Source organism: Zingiber officinale, chromosome 5A (assembly GCF_018446385.1).
Source record: "Zingiber officinale cultivar Zhangliang chromosome 5A, Zo_v1.1, whole genome shotgun sequence".
NCBI classification, from domain to species: Eukaryota; Viridiplantae; Streptophyta; class Magnoliopsida; order Zingiberales; family Zingiberaceae; genus Zingiber; species Zingiber officinale.
This window is the reverse complement of record NC_055994.1, coordinates 125,576,394-125,596,785: the sequence shown is the minus strand read 5'-3', so window position 1 is coordinate 125,596,785 and position 20,392 is coordinate 125,576,394. Positions and strand designations below refer to the sequence as shown.

Genomic DNA, 20,392 nt, shown 5'->3' with positions numbered 1-20,392 from the left:
TAAAGGAGTGGAAGTTAATCTTCATCGATCGTCTCATAAGACGACCCATCGACACAGGCACAGCCTAAATTTCTGCACTTGCAATAAGCTAAGTGGTATAAACTATAGAGAAAAAAACATCATCATCAAAATTCACATGCATTATGTTTTTTTTTAAATGCAATTAAACAGCAATTGCTTCATATGGCATCCACATTGGAGATTGTTAAGAAACATTGTAGTACTTCCCTCAAGTTGAAGGTTCCAAGCGGATTGCAATTGGAACAAATCACTTCCCTCAAGTTGAAGGTTCCAAGCGGATTGCAATTGGAACAAATCAACTGCTTGCAATAAATCTATACGTCTACAAAAATGTAGCGACCAGTTTAAGATGATGGTATATTTACGCTTATCCTATTTAAATCTTTATATCAAGAAATTTGCAGTGGTATTCAGGAAACCAAATAAGTAATTAAACGCTAGCTGATAGCGTTTCGGTTTCTTGAAAGAATATTGATGCTTGGGAACTTCCACAAGGATCGAGAAGAACTTGGCGGTGCACTACTGTTGCATTGTTCAGTAGTAGTTCCATTTGAAACTTTAGATGTGTTTCCTGGAGAAATAGTTACCTTAGAATTTCCCTGTTTAGTAGTGTTTGAAAAGCCCTGCAAATCCTGAGAAATCACAATTTCAAATGATAAGTTAAAAAAGGTGAAAGTGGTTTGAAATCAAAATCAGATATGCTTTTGCAGCAAGTGGTCTTGCCTCAGCAACAATATCCAACAATTTTGATGGTTCATTAACAATTTATTGGCAGCTAATCATGATATTATATTTAGTTTTTGTCTATTTTAAGAACATAGGAATAGAACAGGCTGTCAAATTAAGAACCCATACGAGCAATCAAACCTTTAGTCCTGAAGTGGATACAACTGCTGATGAATGCAGAACCTGAGAAGCATCAAATTATCGACATATGATGGTTGTTGGAGCAGCAACAGGAAGTTAACAATAATATAGAGAAATGTTTACCCTGGGATTCCCATGAGGAGTAGATGGAATAGACAGTAATGGTGATTCTGATAATGACACTGATTCTGTGGACAATGGTGTTAAAGAGAGTGCCTGCTTTGGGGATAAGAAACATTAACAGAAAATTGACAATGGAGTATAGTAAAAGAAAATCAAGAAAACAGAAAATACCGTGACAGCAGTTATTTGTGGAAATTCAATTGTTCGCTGCGGTGAGTCCTGAAAGACAAAAGGTGTGTTCCAAGTAACCACTAAGAATTGATGTTTCAACTGGAAATTGATTAGGCAGCATGCAGGCAATACAAACATCTTATCAAGTGCTCATCTAAGAATTTTACTCACCTCCACCTTGAGACAATACCCAAAGTCAATCATAAACTGAATAGCCTATTCACTACCTGAACCCAACACAAAAGGAGCATAAACCTAAAAGGAATTCAGCTATTAATCTCTAGACCAAACCTGCTTAGTGTCACTAGAACCCAGATTAAGTAGTTTGCATCATTGTTTGAATGTTCACAAATTAAGCAAACAGACACCATCCTGGAACTGAACCCCCTCTGTTTCTCCACGTTGCTTCTCCCCTCTACTGCTACTCTGCCACCCTCCATTGCTGTTCCACAACTTGCAACTGAGATAGGTTCTCCCACTGAATCTAGTTTTCTGGTATTTCCCTTTTCCTTCTTTTTCCCACTCTCCCATTTGCCTCACAATTTGAATCAGGTGAAGAATATGACTGATCCATCATACTCTCTCTATTCAAGATGGATTTCTCATATGTTTGATTAGCACCCTAATCACTTGTACTCAACCAGGTTTATAGTTCTACTTGTATAATATGAAAACAGCAATCATTTGATCAGAAGAAAATTAGAAAATTTGTTAGATTAATTATTTGTCAATAAGCTGATGAAAACAATCAGCTAGCCAAACTATAGAGTAACACAATGCAGTCACACACAAATGAAATTAGACGAATTTAGCTTGCCTGAATATGTTCTTTATTCCTTCCTTGCTCTAATTTCCCAACAAACTGGCAAAGATCATAGACTCCTCTCAATGTCGAGTCCTAAATAAACAGTGTTATCAAATAACATCAGAATTCAGACAAATTAAACTGCAAACTGTTATGAATACCTGAGTTCCTTCAATCCGATCAAGCTTTGACCTCTGATGCAGAAAGAAGTCAGATATCAGCATGTGATCTTACTGGAAGTATTTCCTTAAAATAACTTAGTTTTTTTACAGTGAATAAATGCAAAGTAAACAGAAAGCACCAGAGTCTCAACAGCACACTGGACAGATTCTATATCAGAACAAACCAAACTTAAGTCCCCATTTAGCTCCGACACCTACAGATTATTACAAGATATTCAACCTTATCTGTCAAAGCTTTTGAAAGACATCAAAGTACAGAAATATAGTCACACCTCCAACTTGGTTGCCGTGGCAAGCTCCTTGCACTCCTCCAAGTTACTATCTACATGGTCAATCTTCGAAGATAAATGTCGCCTAGCAGCCTGTCAATCAGCAGTTTATTAAGTTAAAAAAAACACTTAGAAAAGTTGCCAAACATACTTAAGTTATGCAAGAAATTTCCTGTTGTTAGAAATATTGCTATTCAGCCAAACTTACCAAAATATTTGTCTGTGGGTGAGGATGGGAAGGATATATATCATTATCTACAAAATATTCTAAACTAAATCCAATCAGGTTTAGAGTAGCCTTAATCGGGCAAGGCAGAGTGGGTGTTGAGTGTTACGGCGCAAATTGTCATATCTACTTCCAGCTTGTATAATTATGGGACTTTTAACATGTTAAGGGATAGAAATTTTTTCTCTGGAAAAAGTATCGGGAACATTATTATTATACCTTGCCGTGAAGTATAATTTAGGTCCAAGCATACATTACAATGAAAATGGCAGGTACATCCTTTTTGTAGTATTTATAATTCACATCATGCAAAAATGAGATGACAGGGCATAGTAATTCCATAATATTTTTTTATAAATAAAGATTCAAGTAAATTTAAAAGGAAAAAGCATACCGAAACAGATGATGAAACAAGATCTAACTGTCTGCCAATGCGATTGCAAGTATCCGAGAAGCCACGCCGAGTAACAAACATCAAATCTGAAAGTTTCCATCCCTAGGAGCAGTAAAAATTAGTATTTAGTTTGCAAGGTTAAGAAAGAATATCCTTGGGATACTTCAAATGGTAGTACAAAGGATTATAATAAAAGGGGAAGATATAGAAACAGCATAGCCAAAATATCCTATCCAATATTCATCATAGGAACATTACCTTATTTTCCAGATCTAAAGCCAAATAAACTTGGATGGAGTTTTAAATCGCTTTCCTACAATCTAACAGTCATACAGTGACAAAAACCTTATTTTTTTCCTTATACTCATCAACTATTTCTCTTAATACTATAGATACTATAGTGCCATGGAAACTTATACTGCCTCTGTACATACTTCCTTAATCTTGAGAGGTTGTCCTTTCTTAAAAAGTTTACCAATAAAAATTTAGTATCAAGGGTGAATAACCATTGTAGCACACCCTGCAAAGAGTAAGTCACTATTCACATATAAGAGTTGCATAATGATTCATATGACTAGTTGTGATGCCAAATAATTGTAATGTAATTGACTCAAATAAACATTAATGTAAAATAAGAAAGAAAAGTCAGAAATCTAAATACTATAAGCCATGGAGATAAAGTGCACTAACCAGAATCTTATAATTAAGCTACTGACTAGAAAAAAATAACATTTTACTTTGTTTATTGGGCATAAAGAAAATAGTATTGAAGCTTCAAGTGCAAACCATTATCAAAAACTAGTTAAGGAAAATGTTTGTCTTGGCTTTGTCTATGCCCCATGAGGCCCATGACAACCCTAAATACTCATGAAATGTTAGGGGCATAATATAAACTGCTAGCAATCATGAAATGCATCTGACTAAGGATAGATAAACTAGTCTGCCCGGTGCCAAAACAAAGCAAATGAGTTCAACAATCATGACACCTTACCATAACTGACTCTAGTAAGAAGACAGCGTGGGGTTGTGTGTTCCACTCTTTCACCAAGAAATTACAAAGAAATAGGAATGCATGAAGATAAAACTTCCATAAAGGCTAAAAGAATGAAGTTTGTTATCGCTGATCCTTAGTTAATTGATCTAATCCTTAGGGAGAAACAAGAAAAATTACCTTCCACCATATGAAGACAAATCCAAGAGCTCCAACAACAATGACAGTTGTAACACCAAATCTTGCAGAACCTGCAATTTACAACAAATACATATAGAGAGATAGATATAGATATCAAAAGAATGTTTGAAAAACAAAAATAAATAAAACAGCAAATACAGTCAATAATAACACGCAACCTAATAGTGGACTCTGATTGTTACAGCAAATAGAATCCGGTAACATCCTATTTGGAAACAACTTAAGTGAAGGAATTGAATTGAATTGAATTCCATTAGGAATTGAATTTCAGCAGGAATTCAATTCAATTCCTATGTTTGGAATGGATTAGTGAATAACATAATTGAATTGAATTCCTTAATTTGGAATATATTTGAATTGAATTCCATTCTTATATATTTACCATTTTATCCTCATAACTAACCATTTAATAACAAATAGAGTGTTAGCATACCACTCTTGATCAATCCAGCGCACGGGAAGAAGTTGGCACACGGCGCACGGGAGCAAGCAGTCGGCAGATGAAAAAAAAGGGAGTTTTAAAAGAGGCATTTAAGTAATTCTAGTTCTTCAGGGTAAATTCCCTATCCAAATCAGATGGGTTTTGGTCTGATTTACTTTTGCACTATTTCATGGAATTAGAATTCAATTCTTGAGCGATTCCATATCAAAATTTTATACCAAACAATGGAATTGAATTCCAATTCCACTAAGAATTCAATTCTTAGTCTTTCCAAACAGGCTGTAAGAGAATTGAAATTATCAATTCCAATAGCAGAAAGGAAAAAAATTAACATCGTGTATTTGATGACTCGACCAGAGGATTAAATTATGAATTAGCTGGTTCCTACATATCAATTTGAATACTGAGTTGTTTAGAACTCTATACCAATCTGATGAAACTAAAAAAAAAAAGATTAGCAAATTTCCTATATCAATGTAATTAGAGAGTAAGGGAATACTATTGGCTTTGATATATCAGATAGATCTCGTCAATAGTGCTAATACTGATTTGCATAGAGAGGAAAATAGAAGGATTCTTCATAATTAAAGTTACTCATTCCATAACAAACTAGACACTTTTATAGACTACCAAATCACTGTTAATGACAAACTAGGAAACAAGTCAACCAACTAGGAAAATAATCACTGTGAATTAACTACCAAATCAAACTAGAATTACCAACTACAACTTAAGACAACTTCATAACGATTAAATTTCCTAGTTTGTATCACACTAAATAGGCACTTATCGGTCTAAGTAAGCACTAAATTGTATAGCAGGCTATGGATGGTATGAATGGAAAACGGATATTTCCACAAGAACTAAAAGGAATATGCATACAGCAATGGTAGGGAAAAGACCACCAGCAATGGAGACCAAAAAAGTCTCACTGGTATTATCTTGACCATATTTTGAATTAAAAGCCACAACCCAATTAGAATTTAATTTAAAAAGGGGCCCTTGAATTCTTGGAAGGGGAGCTTTGGCGCAATGGTAAAATTGTTGCTTTGTGGCCAAAAGGTCACGGGTTCAAATCCTGGAAATAGCCTCTTGCAAAAAGCAGGGTAAGGCTGCGTACAATGGATCCTTCCCCGGGACCCCGCATAGCGGGAGCTTCGTGCACCGGGCTGCCCTTTTATCCTTGAATTCTTGGCAAGAGCCAGCCTAACTCAATTTTGATTAAACATATTAAAATTTGGAGAACTGTAGATATAAAACATATTAAAGAAACACTGTCACGAAGAAATTGAGAGCTCACAAATACAGATTTTTTTTCTCCGTAACCTAAAATAAGTTCTCATGTTGAGATAATAGAAAAATCTTGAACTAAAAAACCAGGTTGATTTGAACCAAAAACAACCATATATGACCAGCAAGCATCACCGCATATTGACTGGTATGAAGCTAAGAAAAGACTTGCAAATGGAGATTTCTTGGAAAATGAATCACTACATGACGGGCAGCATATCTGAACTACTCATTTTGAATCCACATCAACCTATTAGGCATCAGTGCATCTAAAGGCGCAGAGAGAATGAAAATTTTAACAGCCGAAGTAGGAAGATAAGAAAATAGATATTAGAGATAAAAAATTGAATTGCTATGCCTCCACACATCTACAATTCATAAGTATTTTTGTTTAAGCAGTGATAACCAAATATTTTCCTCTTTCCTTGATGGGTACAGGTGACCTAGTTAACCTAATATCAAATGGCCATTGATCAAATATGAAACAGATCCAGATCTAAAATTCTAGTATTCATCAAGAGCATGTAGCAATATGAATATACATACATGCACGCGCGTGCACACACACATATCTTACTGAGTTGCAATACTTTTTTTGAAAAAAAAAAAAAAAATCCTATTTTCACCACACTTTCTATTCTTTTATTATTGTATGTCTAGGAATATGTTACATCTTGAAATGCAACTCGGGACAAGACATCTCCCAATGGTGCTAACCCAACAGATACAATGAAAAACTACAGATAAGTGACAAGGAGATTTTTAACTTCTTAATCGATCAGAAGGTCAATGAATAATAAATCGAGCTTTGTAACTACAGGACTAGATCATTTTTCAATCAGATTCCAGATCTAAATTCTATATATGTGTGTGTGTGTGCACAAGTGCATGCATGTGTATGTGTGTATCAGAATTCATACAATCTAAGCCATGCCCTAGCAACTCTGCACATAAGCAAGACGGTGTGAGAAACAAACAAATAGCAAAAAAGCAGAATGTTGTCTGTTGCATATTACAGAAGTCAAAAGAAATTTTACAAAGGTTAAGAAATGTGAAGAACCTGGTCCTCCACCAGTAATGATCGTAACTGATCTTGAGGAAGCCAAGATTTGCAACTCCTCTCTAAGAGTATTGACCTGAAAACAGTGATACAATCATATCATCAGCTGATCATAAATCTCCTACTAAACGGACAGGAAATCATGCATCATACTATCATCCAACATCTGTTGAGATATCCATTAATGAGTTAAGCCTGAAAACAAACTGATCTGAACCAAATCCTTTTGGCTAAAAAGGTTTGGATCATTTTAGTCCAGTATTTATAGAAGTTTGGTCTTTCAATTGGTAAAAACAATTTGAATTGATTTGTTTTAGTTTGGTTTGATTAAATGGACAATATTTTGTATTTGAATTTCTCATGTGTTTACTTGGAAGGATGAGAGAAAGGAAAGATGAGATAAGGGAGGAGAAATAAGTGAGCAAAAGAAGAATTTACCTTTTCAAGTTTACTAGGGAGAATGGCAAAAAGAAATTGATAAAATAAAGTAATTGGACGACCACTACTAGCAAATCATGTAACCAGTCAATAGTTGTTAACCAATTTTTCTTATCAATGGCTAGTCAATCAGCAAATGAGGCCAATGGTTCTTTTTCTACATTTTTTTTCAATTTCATTAGCCAATCAAGGAGAAAAAAAAATCAAAGAATGAGTATCCTTCACTTTTCTTTCACTGCCTCTTTACCATCAAGTGACAGGAAAATCAACCAATTCTATTTCATTTTTTTCTTTCCTCTCTTTCCTTAAACTTTACTCTCAAAGTAAATAAATTTTTAAGAGGGTCAAAAAATCCAATTTAGTACTTGATGATAAACATAGGGTAAGATATATCCCATAGTTGTTAAAAGAGGGTCCTTCGCTCGCTTAAGTGCAAAGCGCAGTGAAGAGCAAGTCTTGCGCTTTAGAGACCTAGAAGTGCACGAGATCTCTAAAGTGCATGCTTCGCGCAAAAGCACAAGCATTCGCTTTTACGCAAAACTTTTCTTTTCTTTTTTAGTTAAAAGTCCTAAACCCTCTTTAAATCGATCATTAAGTCGATTGGTCTACCTTTCACCGCCAGAAGGGTCTACCTCTCGATCATTGATAAGAATCTTCTTTTCTATTAATTTTTTTTTACTCTTTGCCATTTCTCCGACATCTCGGAGGCATCGCGATGCCCGCGGTTGCTATGGGAATGTGGACAATAGAAAACTTAGGTCTGCAGATTTGATTAATTCAATCAACTTCTAACTTAAATTGGATAGTTCGAATAGGCTTTCATAAATCCTAATTAAAGTATCCAAAAATATATATATATATATAAAACATATTTAAAATTTAAAAAAAAATATCTAATAAATTTTATTAATTCATATGAATCAGATTTATATTCTGATAATAGTCCTTTTGTTTATTACGCTTTTTTCAATAAAGTGTGCGCTTCGCTTTGTGCTTTAAGCCCCAAGACACTTGAGTGCCTTTTTGCACCTTGCGCTTTTGACAACTATGATTCATCCCATGTCGTCAGTCATGGTTATTTAAATCAAAACAGTAAACCTGCCCTGTTATGATCATCAACTGTGAAGTGTGGACCCTGGTAGTATAAGAATTTGACCATGTAAAGGAAAGACTTTGAATTTCACTACCTCATTGAAGGGAAAAGTAACACAAAGGTTGGATCTGTGATGACTAGCCAAAGACAAACTCCTTTAGCTGAAACAGCAATGTAAACAAAGATTCCAAGAACTGTTTCTCTTGAGGGACCCCTAGAAGTATTTGTTCATTAAAAGTAACAATGAACGGCAGATATGATAGTGAAATAGAGACCTTGCTTTTTCTTTTGCAGAATCAAAAATCATCGCTTGGTCATATATATCCAAATGATAGTAGAATTGAGCAGGTGAATATTCAAATCAACAGAACATAAAAAAAAATTCCACCATGTGCAACAAGCTCCGCAGTGAGGTATCAGTTATGGTTACCTTATTTACCCTTCGTGATTAATTTAGCTATAGCCAATGATTCATTCAATAGTAATTGTTACATCATCAACTATCTGATTAAGATAGAAGAAATACACTGCCTAGCCTCTTTTCCCTTTTTTGTAGCTTTAAGTTAATTAAAGGTACAATGTCATAAACTTTATTACCTTACATGCACTTCATAGTAGTTAAAGTTCTTTTCGCAGATATGGCTTTATGTATGACAGATCAACATGTGAAATTTGTCTTTCTTCCAACTTCTAGCCCTATCGTGTTCAGCATGATTTTTTTTCCCCTTGTTATGGCATTCCCACTTTGTAGTCTGTTACCTATTGCTTCAGCTCAAAATCTTATGACAGTTAGGAGCATGAAACAACCACATGTCTCTGGTCAGCAACACAATTTCATTTCATTTCATGATCCAAGATAATATTAAAAAAACTTAAATGATACAGCTAAAAGTTATAACTTATACAAACAACTAAACTAAGTGTTGAGGGACATGAGAATGTATCTTGCATTTTGATTGGTGATGTATGCTGATTCAGTACAAGATCTTAAAACTTGCCCCAGCCATTTTGCATTGCAAATAATTGTCAAAAGAGAATACCTATAAATCTGAAGAACTCTATCTATCTTGGTGAAAAAATGACAAAAAAATACAGTGCGTAGTGCCACGTAAGTCAGTAAGGAAGGTAGTTTCCAAATCCTTAATCAGAAAGTGGCACCACCAATATCCGAAGTTAAGATGCACTTCCCAAGGTGAAATTGCATGGCATGCTAGAATATATGATGTTAGACTATGACAGGAATTCTTTTTTTAACTTTGAGACACAGATGTTTGCTTTCAAAACACCAAAACCAAAAACAGCAAAATGTGACATCCTGATAGTAACAAAATTCTCCACTACACAAAGAGATTCAGTATAGTTATCAGCATACAAAAATAACTACCATGAAATTACTTTCAAACACTGATAACTACAAAAATTCTAGCAAGACCCCTAGGTATGGCATACTAACCTGAGCTAATAGAGAATCAGTTTGTGGTTTACTTGTCGACTGAGAGTTGTCTTGTTTCAAGTGTCTTGTCACAATCTATAGGAAAAGAAACTACACATAAGATAATGGAAAATTTGGTTTCAAGAGTGGCATTAGTTAATATACCTTGAAAGCACCAGAAAAGAATTTTGTAACATCAGATAATTGCCCATCCTTTGAGAGAACAGTCCCAATTATACCTACAAGGAGTTCATTTTACACTATAAATGAGCAAGCATGCTAATGAGTAAAAGAATAACTCATGGAACACACTTGGTGGATATATGTATCACATAAGCATAAAAAAGGTACGGCTGAATAAGCAAAACACAATAGAGCATTTATAAAATAAAGGCAGCATAGTAAGTATCATTTTAGCTTACTTATAAGCTCTAAAATCCACTGGGATACAGGTAAGAGAGAAAAGGAAGCAAACACAAATATAGAGAATCAACAGAAAGCCAAGTGAACCAGCAAATTGTGCATAAGAAATAGGAAAGGAAATTGAAGAAAATCAGCAAGTGCAAACAAACCATACTGACCACTGATACCAAACAAAGTTAAACAATCTATGCAGCATATCCTGCAAAAAGACAGTGGATCACCAAGCCTAAGATAAATCATCGTTATGACCTATCTAAAGATTTGTCCATGATCAATCAAGAATTTTAAACGAGAAAAGAAAATTCCCTAAAATTTTGATATTCAAGATCCCTCCTCTTGCTGTGGCTCTCCAACAATGCAGTCAAATCCATAAAGTATGGACCAGAAGTACGCCCTATATCTCAATGTCTATTATAGTAGTGATAATTTCATTGATCTATACAAACAATAAGATACAGATAATTTATGGTCATTATCAAATGCACATCCAAACAGATGTAGTGGTATCACAAAATTCACAACTCAATGTAATTGGGCTGTGTATGGAATTTGGGTACATAGAGGAACCATGTCTGTGATATGAATGCCACACCTTATTACATGGGCTGCTTTTTTCGAACAATGGTTGATGATCACACTTTACAGGCACAGAACCACCAAAATAGAGAAAGGCAAAATAAGTATGATGGTGTATAAAGCTAATCTAGTGGAGAACTTCAAAATTTGTTTGACGGTCAAAGTGGTTTTAAGTTGAATATATACTCACATCAGGCTGACAATTAGATTGAATTGTTGGTCAATTACAATGCGATTATCAAAATATAAAACTCTGAAAGGCGCTCTAACATGTCCAAAAACAACTCCAGCAATCCTTTTTAGTAGCCCGTCCTTATAATAAAACCAGTTTATCAAAATAACCCTCTATTTACTCCAAAAGATAACATATTTTGTGTGTGTGTGTCTAAACAGAAACCTCCCGGTGAAAATCTTCTTTAGGCAAAACATTCTCGCCCCTGCTATGGATAAGTGCACTTTTATCTTACCTATTTCAAAGGAGCAGCTAATATATCAAATCCAATGGCAAATGGACCGCGGATCATGATATGCGGATCGAAGAAACTGATTTCTTCCATGAAAGCTCATGATACGATTAAGATCATAGCCGGTCCTCTAACTTCATTGAAACGAAAGCATTGGGAGTGACGAAAAAAAAAAACCTGTACTTCCGTAAGAGAAGTAGATGGACGCGTACCTGCGCCAATGACTATAGTGAGCTTCCCGAGAGCCATGGCGATCAAAACCCTCGTAAAACCGCAAGGGCCTCCCCCACCATCGCTAGGGTTCTTAGCTAGTTGCTCGCGTCGCGCTCACCTCCTCCGGAAGCGAACCCGATACCTGGATTCAAGACCCCTCCACTCATGACAATTGAGCAGTTGGGATGCCGTAAATGAACCAGCACAGAATCCGACGACCTTTGAGTTAGTCTGAACCGTTTATTCGCACACGCAGATTGTTGAGACCTTCCGCACATCGCAGGAGATCGACGATACCAAACGGCGCGTTTTTTAATTGACTTTATAATAATTAAAAGGTTAATATATTCAAGTTCACTTTAAATTCTATCCTTCCGGTAAATTTATTTTGTTTTTTTTCTATTATTTTTTTCTCTTTTTCTCTCTCCTATACATGTAACTTACCACTTATTATTTCTCTTTTTTTTTTTTTTTCCTTCTTTCATACATACATAACATATGGATAACATCTTATAAAATTTAATTGATTTTTTATAATATTTTAATATATTTAAAAATTTTGAAATAAATAATAGACAGCATATTTGAACACCTTACAATTTTAGAAAACTACCTGAACTAAAGTAGATACAATCGGAGTTCTCTAAGTCAATTAATGGATTTCTGTTAAAACTCACTAATGGACTTAGAAATCTCATATTTCATCCATTTCAGTTCATATAGTTTTTGGGGTTGTAAAGAGTTTAAATATGCTATACATTATTTATTTTGACTTCTAAAAAGTGTTAAAATGTAATAAGAAAAAGTGATCGAAATTTTCTACGTTAGACTTGATATGTATCATATCATGCTCAACGTGGGTCTGATATAAAATAATATCAGGCTCAACATAAAGATTTTTGGTGATTCTTTCTTATTATATTTTAACACCTCTGAGAAACAGAAATAAATAATAGATGATATATTTGAACTCCTTACAACATCAGAAATCCACAGGAACTAAAATAGATATAATCTAAGATCTCTAGGTCCATCAATGGGTTTTGATCGAAATCCACTGATGGACCTAGAGACTTCCGATTGCACTTATTTCAGTTTCTAAGGATTTTTGGGATTATAAAGAGTTCAAATATACTATCCATTATTTATTTCGATTTTTCTAAATATATTAAAATGTTATAAAAAAATAAATAAAACTTTATAAAATATTATCCATACGTTATGCATACATAGAAGAAGAAAGGGAAAAAAAAGAAAAAGAGGAAAAATAAACAGAAAATTACATACATAGGAGAGAGGAACGAGAAAAATGAAGGATAGAATAGGAAGTGAACTTAAATATGTGCACCCCATGGTTGTCTCAACTATTAGTAAAACCTTAAATAAAATTTTTAGAAGGCTTTAATATTTATTTAAGAAAATAAATAATATTTTAAAAATATTTGTTTATAAATTATTATTAAAGATATTTAATTTTATTAGTAAAATTTAAAAGGATAATTTATATATTATAAAATAATTATTTTCATAATTGAAAATAGTCACTTACCAATATCTTTATCTTATGTAAAAACAAAGCTCCCTTTTTTATTAATAAAATAAAAAAAATTAAAATTCTTTTATGCTAAACTTTAAAGCATAATTTATTAAAAAATAATATATTTATTTAATCAATATTTAGAAATTAAATAAATAAAAGTTAATTTATCATGTTAAGGATACTAATTAATTTGGTGACTAATAAATTATAATAATACTAATAATATACATTTTAATTATTATTTAAAAAATTGTATCAAATAATTTTAATTTCAACGAAGGAAAGTCTTGAAGCAACAATAAAATTATTATTGTATACTATATATAATAGATATTTCTTTAGAATTTTACATTATCGAGAGTTTCATGCATTAACTTCGATAAATTATAAATCAAATTTATTTATCTAAAAAATTTAGCTGGTAAATATATATAAATATAAAAATGATAATGAAGGAAAGAAAGGGAGGAATAAAATGAAATTTAGAGAGTAATAATAGTGGAATATTAAATATGGTTTTAACTCTTAAAAGTATTTTTATAAAAGATATAAGTATAATCAATAGATATTTTAAATTTATTAATCAACTTAATTTTTGTCAGCAAATTAATTTTTTATTAATGAAAAAATAAAATTTTAATTAAAATAAAAAAATTAACAACCAAATCTAATATTAAAGTAAAAAAAAATAAATTATCAATTAAATCTAAATTTAATGAGTAAAAAATTAAAAATACCAAATTTTAACTTTAATTTATAAAAGCAATAATACAATAAAAAATAAAAAATTATTCAATAAATCTAATTTAATTAGTAAAAAATTAAAATTACCGCTGAAAATAAAACTCAATTAAAATTAATTTTAATATTTACTAGTGATCGTGTGCATTGAAATCACATTGACCCTTTATAATTAAATTATATTAATTAAAACATTTTAGAATTAAAATACTAAAGTAGAATCATTAAGATAAAGTACCTGACTTTTGAAAATCTAAATTATTTGAGTCTTTGAAAATCTGAATTGTTTGGATTTTCGAATGTCACCCTTATGACTTTCTTTGCAAAAAAATAAATTTAATTTAATATTATACTTATCTTAGTAAAAAAAACTAAGAAAAGTATATTTTTTTAATATTATTGACCTAAAATATTTATAGAAATTTTTTTTATTTGTCAATTTTAAGATGTGGAATTAAAAAGAATTATATTTTTTTATATATTTTTTAATAAAATAGTAAGATATAGAGAGAGGTGAGCTTTAGGGGCTTTAGAAATTCGAAACCCATACTCTTACCTTCTGTCTGATGGGTGGCAAGGTAAATTAGTCTGAGTCCGCTGCCACTTCTCTCCAGGCCACGCCTCATGGTGGGAAATTGGGTCTGCTGTAGAAGAAAAGCGCAACGACACGAATCCAACATTAAATTATTAATGAATAAATTCATTGTTAAGGTCAATAGAAGTATTTACCTTCCTAAAAGATATATAAAATAAATAATTTTGGTTCGTTATTATTTATCAATAAAGTTATAAATAATTTATGAATATACTTATTCATTAATTTACTTAAATTATAAATTATAAATTTATCTTCTATTTTTTATTTTGATCTTGAATGGTTAGATAAGAAACAATAACAAGTACTTTTTTAATTTAAAAATATCCTTAATTTAATTATTATGAAAAATAAAAACTCTTCTATTTTGAAAAGTAAATTATTTTATTCAATATATTTTTAAAATTAATATATTTTTTTAAAATTTGTTGATGTCTATACCATCTCAAAGGTACAAAATGAGTATTACTATATTTCTAGTAAGTATGTCTATATTTATTTTTTTTCTATATTTTAAACAATATATGTATGTCGACCCTCATAGCTACGACGCGCCACAACAATCCCTCGTCGGGACAGGGATCCTCTGGTCTAGGATCCCTGGACCATCCCTGATTCAGTAGGGATCCTCGCGGACCAGAGGATGGTCCACTGTATGAGAATCATTGATTTGGATGGAGCCTACCTTTAAGTTGGTAGGGTCCATCCAAATCAAAAGTCTACAATAATGGATCATCCCCTGGTTCACAAATTGCGGACCAGAGGATCCCCTGATCCCCTGTTCATTCATTGGTGAGACGAACTGGATCCCACCTGTTTAACAGGTGAGGTCTAGTTCATCCAGCCAATGAATGGATAGGGTCTCTTCTGGTCCAAAATTTTCTCGACCAGAGGATCTGGCCTTCCCTCGTCGTGCCCTATCCTCTCTCGTCGTACCCTCTGTAAGTCTAGGTTTTCCGTGCCCTACCCTCTCTCCCCGCGACTTCAACCATCGCCGCGCCGAGCCTCCCTCCCTCGTCGGAAAGAAACTAGGTTTTCCCTACATATACCAACTGTTCTATAAGTTTCTCCATATACTTATATACAATTTATCCACTGCTTATATACAATTTGTCGCACCTTTGCTGTTGCTGCCAAGGTGCTGCCAAGGTTCTTCCATATTTTTAGTTATTGTATAGGATTTGCCACATCCCATCCCATTTTTTGTTTTCCTTAGGTACCATTTTGGTCTTTCGTGTGCAGGTTTGGTACGCGTGGTGTGTGACTTCACCCTCCATTTCACCGATTCATAACAGCGACGGTTGTTCATACTGGGTCGGGCTATGAGTTCTGCACTCGCCACTATTATCATGTTCAACGGTGGGCTGGTTGAATGTAAAGGAGCATCCCAACCCCCGATATCCTCAATCTCACATCCGTACTTGTGACAGAAACCAATATTTGAAGATCACAACCAGCAAAACATTACTGAAATCTGTTAACATGATGCCTAAAAATCAGAAGTCAATCAAAGTTTTGCAAAGCATTTATTTTTTTGCCATTGCTTCATTATGCTATTAATGACATGAGTTTGGATAGTGAGCAATTTACTGAACCTGTTCTTCAAAAATAGTGGTAATTGCTTCGCCATTTGTCGCCGAGCTGTTTAGTGTTTGTTTAGTTTGGTTGATTTCTAGTTGAATTTTCAATTGAAATGCTATGAGTTTGGCATTTTAGTTGCATTGCAAAAACTAAGAATTTTAGTTGTTCACATTGTTTATTTATTCATACTTTGAATGCACCTGTATGATAAAAAAACATTCTCCTTGGATCAATAAATTAAACCTTTTAGAATCATGTTCCCTGAGCATAAACAGTAGAATTAGTCAACAAATGAAGAAACAGGTGGTGGAAAAGGTCAGAGATTGTGGCATAAACTTACATGATCATGCAGTCAAAGATCAATCACGTGTTTAAAAACAGTGGTAAAAAATTGCAAGAGAGTACAGAAAAACACAGGAGAATCCAATGATTTGAACAGCTAAGTCGGTTCATTTACGTGACTCAAGAGAGGAGGAAAATCAACTTGATGGAGAAGCTCAGGTGTTTGTTGTTTGCATTGCTCTTGCTGGTGATAAGCCTTCTTTGCATCAATGATTTCAGTAACTTCAATCAAGCAAGGAAGCTACTGTCCGCCTTCTTTGCATCAATGATTTCAGTAACTTCTTTGCATCCCAGTAACTCACTCACCTAGGTTGGATCACATCATCACTATCGACTCTATTATAGCACTGAAGCGACCAAGATGATAATTGTTAAACCTCCTTACCAATATATCAACTTTTTCTGGGGCATTCCAACAACGCATGTCACTAGAAATTATGATGACTACATCTTCCCAACCTTCCAGCTTTACCAAACTCTGTTAGATAATAAGAGAGTTCCATACAATTCATTACTATCACCTTATTTACCAAGGTTAGTACTACAAATTACAAAACACATCCAATGCTAGTAGAAATCGCATCCAATTTAACGTCTACATCCCAGGTGCATGACTAGGTGGCAGATAATTAATCAACTTAAATTGTTTATACTTTACATATTGTTAAATGAACTACAGCGGGCCCATATTAATATTCTTTAAGATAAGAGAATGAATATAAACACCCGTGCTTCTATGCAATTTCCACGGCCAAAGAGACCCAAAGTGCATCAATAATGCATTTCATTGATGCATTAAAACTGATCATATATTCTGTCTGATCAAGCAACTAACGAGAATAACAGTGAAAATCATGTAGAAAAGGAGAGCCACATCCGGTTTTAAGCAACAGCCGCGTGCAAGTTTTTGTATTTCGATAACAAAATGTCAAAAAGTGAAACATCGGCTATTTATAAAATTGGATTAAGTTAGAATATATTTGTATTATTGAACTAATCGTGCATGGGGCGGCGACGAGGAGGGGTTCAACGGAGTAAAAATGGATTTGGGTTAAAAAACTTGACTCAAATTTTGTTTAGTACAAAAGAATGACGCAGATTTTACCATATGAACAGTCCATACAGTGACGGCCAGATAAAAAAGAAAAAGGATGTTAAAAAAAGGGAACTGAAGCTTGTCTTTCTTCTCATTGTCCCTCGGACTGCAGCATATTAGTGAATTTTTTCGAGAGCAAGGGGGTGTTCAAGCACACCCCCGCTCCTCCCTAGATCCGTCACCGAGTCCATAATATTCCATAGGAAAAGAACCTTAACTAACAATTATATATATATATATATATATATATATATATATATATAATTTATTATGGTGCTCACCTCAAGATACTAAATATTTTATTTTTCTTTATTTTTAAAAACTTCGGATTTAAAATTTAGGATTGTATTTTTAAAATTTGGATTACAATATTAAATCTAACTAAATTTAAAAAAAAAAATACTCAGGTACTTCTCTAATAACACGAATATGTAAGTCTATTTCCAATGATACTTTAAGATAACGCAAAAAAGCTTGATAATCAAATCAAGTCCATCTTACAGACAAATGTCAAAGCTATAAGAGTAAATATTGCAAAGAGCTTTGAAAAATAAGTGCCAAGCCGAATCAAATCTGATTCAAGGAGTCTTAATGGGCTTTCTATAGCTATGCAAGTCAACTTGTGATATGAAAAAATATATTAAGAGAAAAAGTTATATTTATGACGTCGGACGGGATAAAGATTATCCAAGATGAAAAAAAAAATTAAAAAGAAAATAAGAAAAGAAACTAACAAAAATATTTTTCTTCATATAACCAATAGGTATTATATAGATACTTAACTCTAAGACTTAAAAAAAAAAGAAATTCTAAATTTTAGATCTTAATTACAATCTTATAAAAAAAAGTTTCATCTTATAAAAAAAAAAAGAAACCTTGCCAGAAAAAGGATATTCATAATAGACATAAATTAATAAAACAGACGTTGTCATAGAAAATTTTTAACCTTTAAATACCATAAATATCAAAACTTACCCTAAACACCATAAAAATAAAAATAGAAATTACTAAAAAATAGTAAAAATTTCTCTAAAAAAGGTCAAAATAGTGAAGTTTGGGCTTGAAAATTAGTGTTTACAAGTTCTAACATAAAAAATTTAGATTTTTAAATTTGTACACGTGACCGTTGACATAAATTGATTCCAAGTCTCAAGTAAAAAGTTATGTCCTCCAGAAGATTTGGTTATCCAATGTTGATCCTGCATCAATTTCTTCCTTAGCTATATTCCTTCTCTAAATTGTTATACTCCTCTTCTATCCCCAAATATCATATCTTCTCTCTTTCAATTAGTATTAGAGCGAGGTGAGGCTCAAGAAAAATGACTATATAAGCCAAGTCGTGACATGAAAAAAATATATTGAGAGGAAAAGTTACATTTTTTCGTTAGCTATATTTCTTCTCTAAATTGTTATACTCCTCTTCTATTCCCAAATATTATATCTTCTCACCTTCAGCTATATCAGAGTGAGGTGAGTCTCAAGAAAAATGGCATCTAGAAATGTTACTACTCCATTTCCATATACTTTCAACAGAGAAGATTATAATTATTGGAGCAACAGATTTGAAGTTTGGCTTAAAAACATTCAACTTATATATATAGTCAATAAAGGGCTTATTGAGCCTGAAGACGAAGAAGTCAATTGAGTGATGCTGAAAAAGAAGTTTTGGTGAATAATTAGAAGAAGGGCACTCATGCTCTAAATCAAATTAATCTCATAATAGGCAAAGGGGTGTGCGAGAAAATTCACAAAGCAACAACACCAAAGTAAGCTTGGGAAATTCTACAAAAAGCTTATAAAGATGATAAACAAGTTGAAAAATTAGAGATAAAATAAAATGATAGTGTCATCGAGTATTTTACAAAAGTTGATTTTATAGTGAATCAAATAGCTTCGAATGGTGAAGCTTTAGATGATCTCATAATTGAACAAAAAGTAATTTATTCTCTTCCTGAAAAATATTTGTCTTGTTACTATTGTTGAGCAGACAAGAGATTTGAAGAGTATAACTTTGGAGAATCTATAAGGAATTCTGAAAGCCCATGAAGTGAAGATTAATTTATTATTTTTCCATCACAACAATTTGTTGGATCGAGACACACATGGAGAGGGAGGGTGAATTACATGGTTTTCAAAATTATGACTTTTTTGGTTTTGGAAAATAAAGTGCACGACAGAAAACTAAGGTGGTGTTTGGTTAAATGATGGGAATGACTATGAGTATGAGTTTAATAATAAGGTGGAATATGAATATAAATGGAAAAGGAAATGAAACTCACCTAGTTATATGAGTTTGGTTGACTCTCATAAATCTAGAAATCATTCCCAAACCTACAATTCAAACACTATATTTTACTATCATTTTATTCTCTCATTTCCAAATCCATCAACCAAACATCCCCTAAGTAAAAAAGTGAAGTAGAAAAATAAGTAAAAGAATACGCATTCGATTTTACTTAGTTCGGAGCTTTCGGCAACTTCTACTCCAAGATCTAGGTCTCGCAGACCTATCGATAGGTAATCCACTAAACGTCTCTTCCGGAACCACCAGAAGAGGTGATAGAATACAAGAGATAGAGATAGTGTAACAATCCAATGTTACCAAGTCAGCCGCGCGGATAAGCCCAGAAGAAGTCTTCGCTGATCCTCTTGAAGGTGCCTCTATAAGCCTTGAAGGCGCCTCCAATGTTGTCCGAGGCGCCTCAAGCCACCATGAGGGCACCTCCAGCTCCGCTACATGCAAACTCTGCTCCTTTGCACCCGAGGCGCCTCAAGCTTCATGAGGGTGCCTCGGGTACTGTTCATCCGAGGCTAAT

General features: G+C 33.2%; 1 protein-coding gene across 1 annotated transcript; it reads right to left on the bottom strand.

Moving 5' to 3' along the window:
* Positions 1–137: 137 nt before the first annotated feature.
* Positions 138–11,886, bottom strand: LOC121981620. The gene is made up of 14 exons (XM_042534225.1): positions 11,681–11,886; positions 10,171–10,244; positions 10,027–10,101; positions 7,043–7,118; positions 4,230–4,300; positions 3,059–3,160; positions 2,442–2,531; positions 2,289–2,363; positions 2,149–2,181; positions 2,000–2,080; positions 1,183–1,230; positions 1,012–1,104; positions 889–930; positions 138–653 (listed from the first exon to the last, which is right to left on the bottom strand). Exons 1-14 carry the CDS (start codon positions 11,715–11,717, stop codon positions 459–461), a joined length of 1,092 nt encoding a protein of 363 aa, XP_042390159.1. The 5' UTR covers positions 11,718–11,886; the 3' UTR covers positions 138–458.
* Between the last annotated feature and the right edge of the window lie 8,506 nt (positions 11,887–20,392).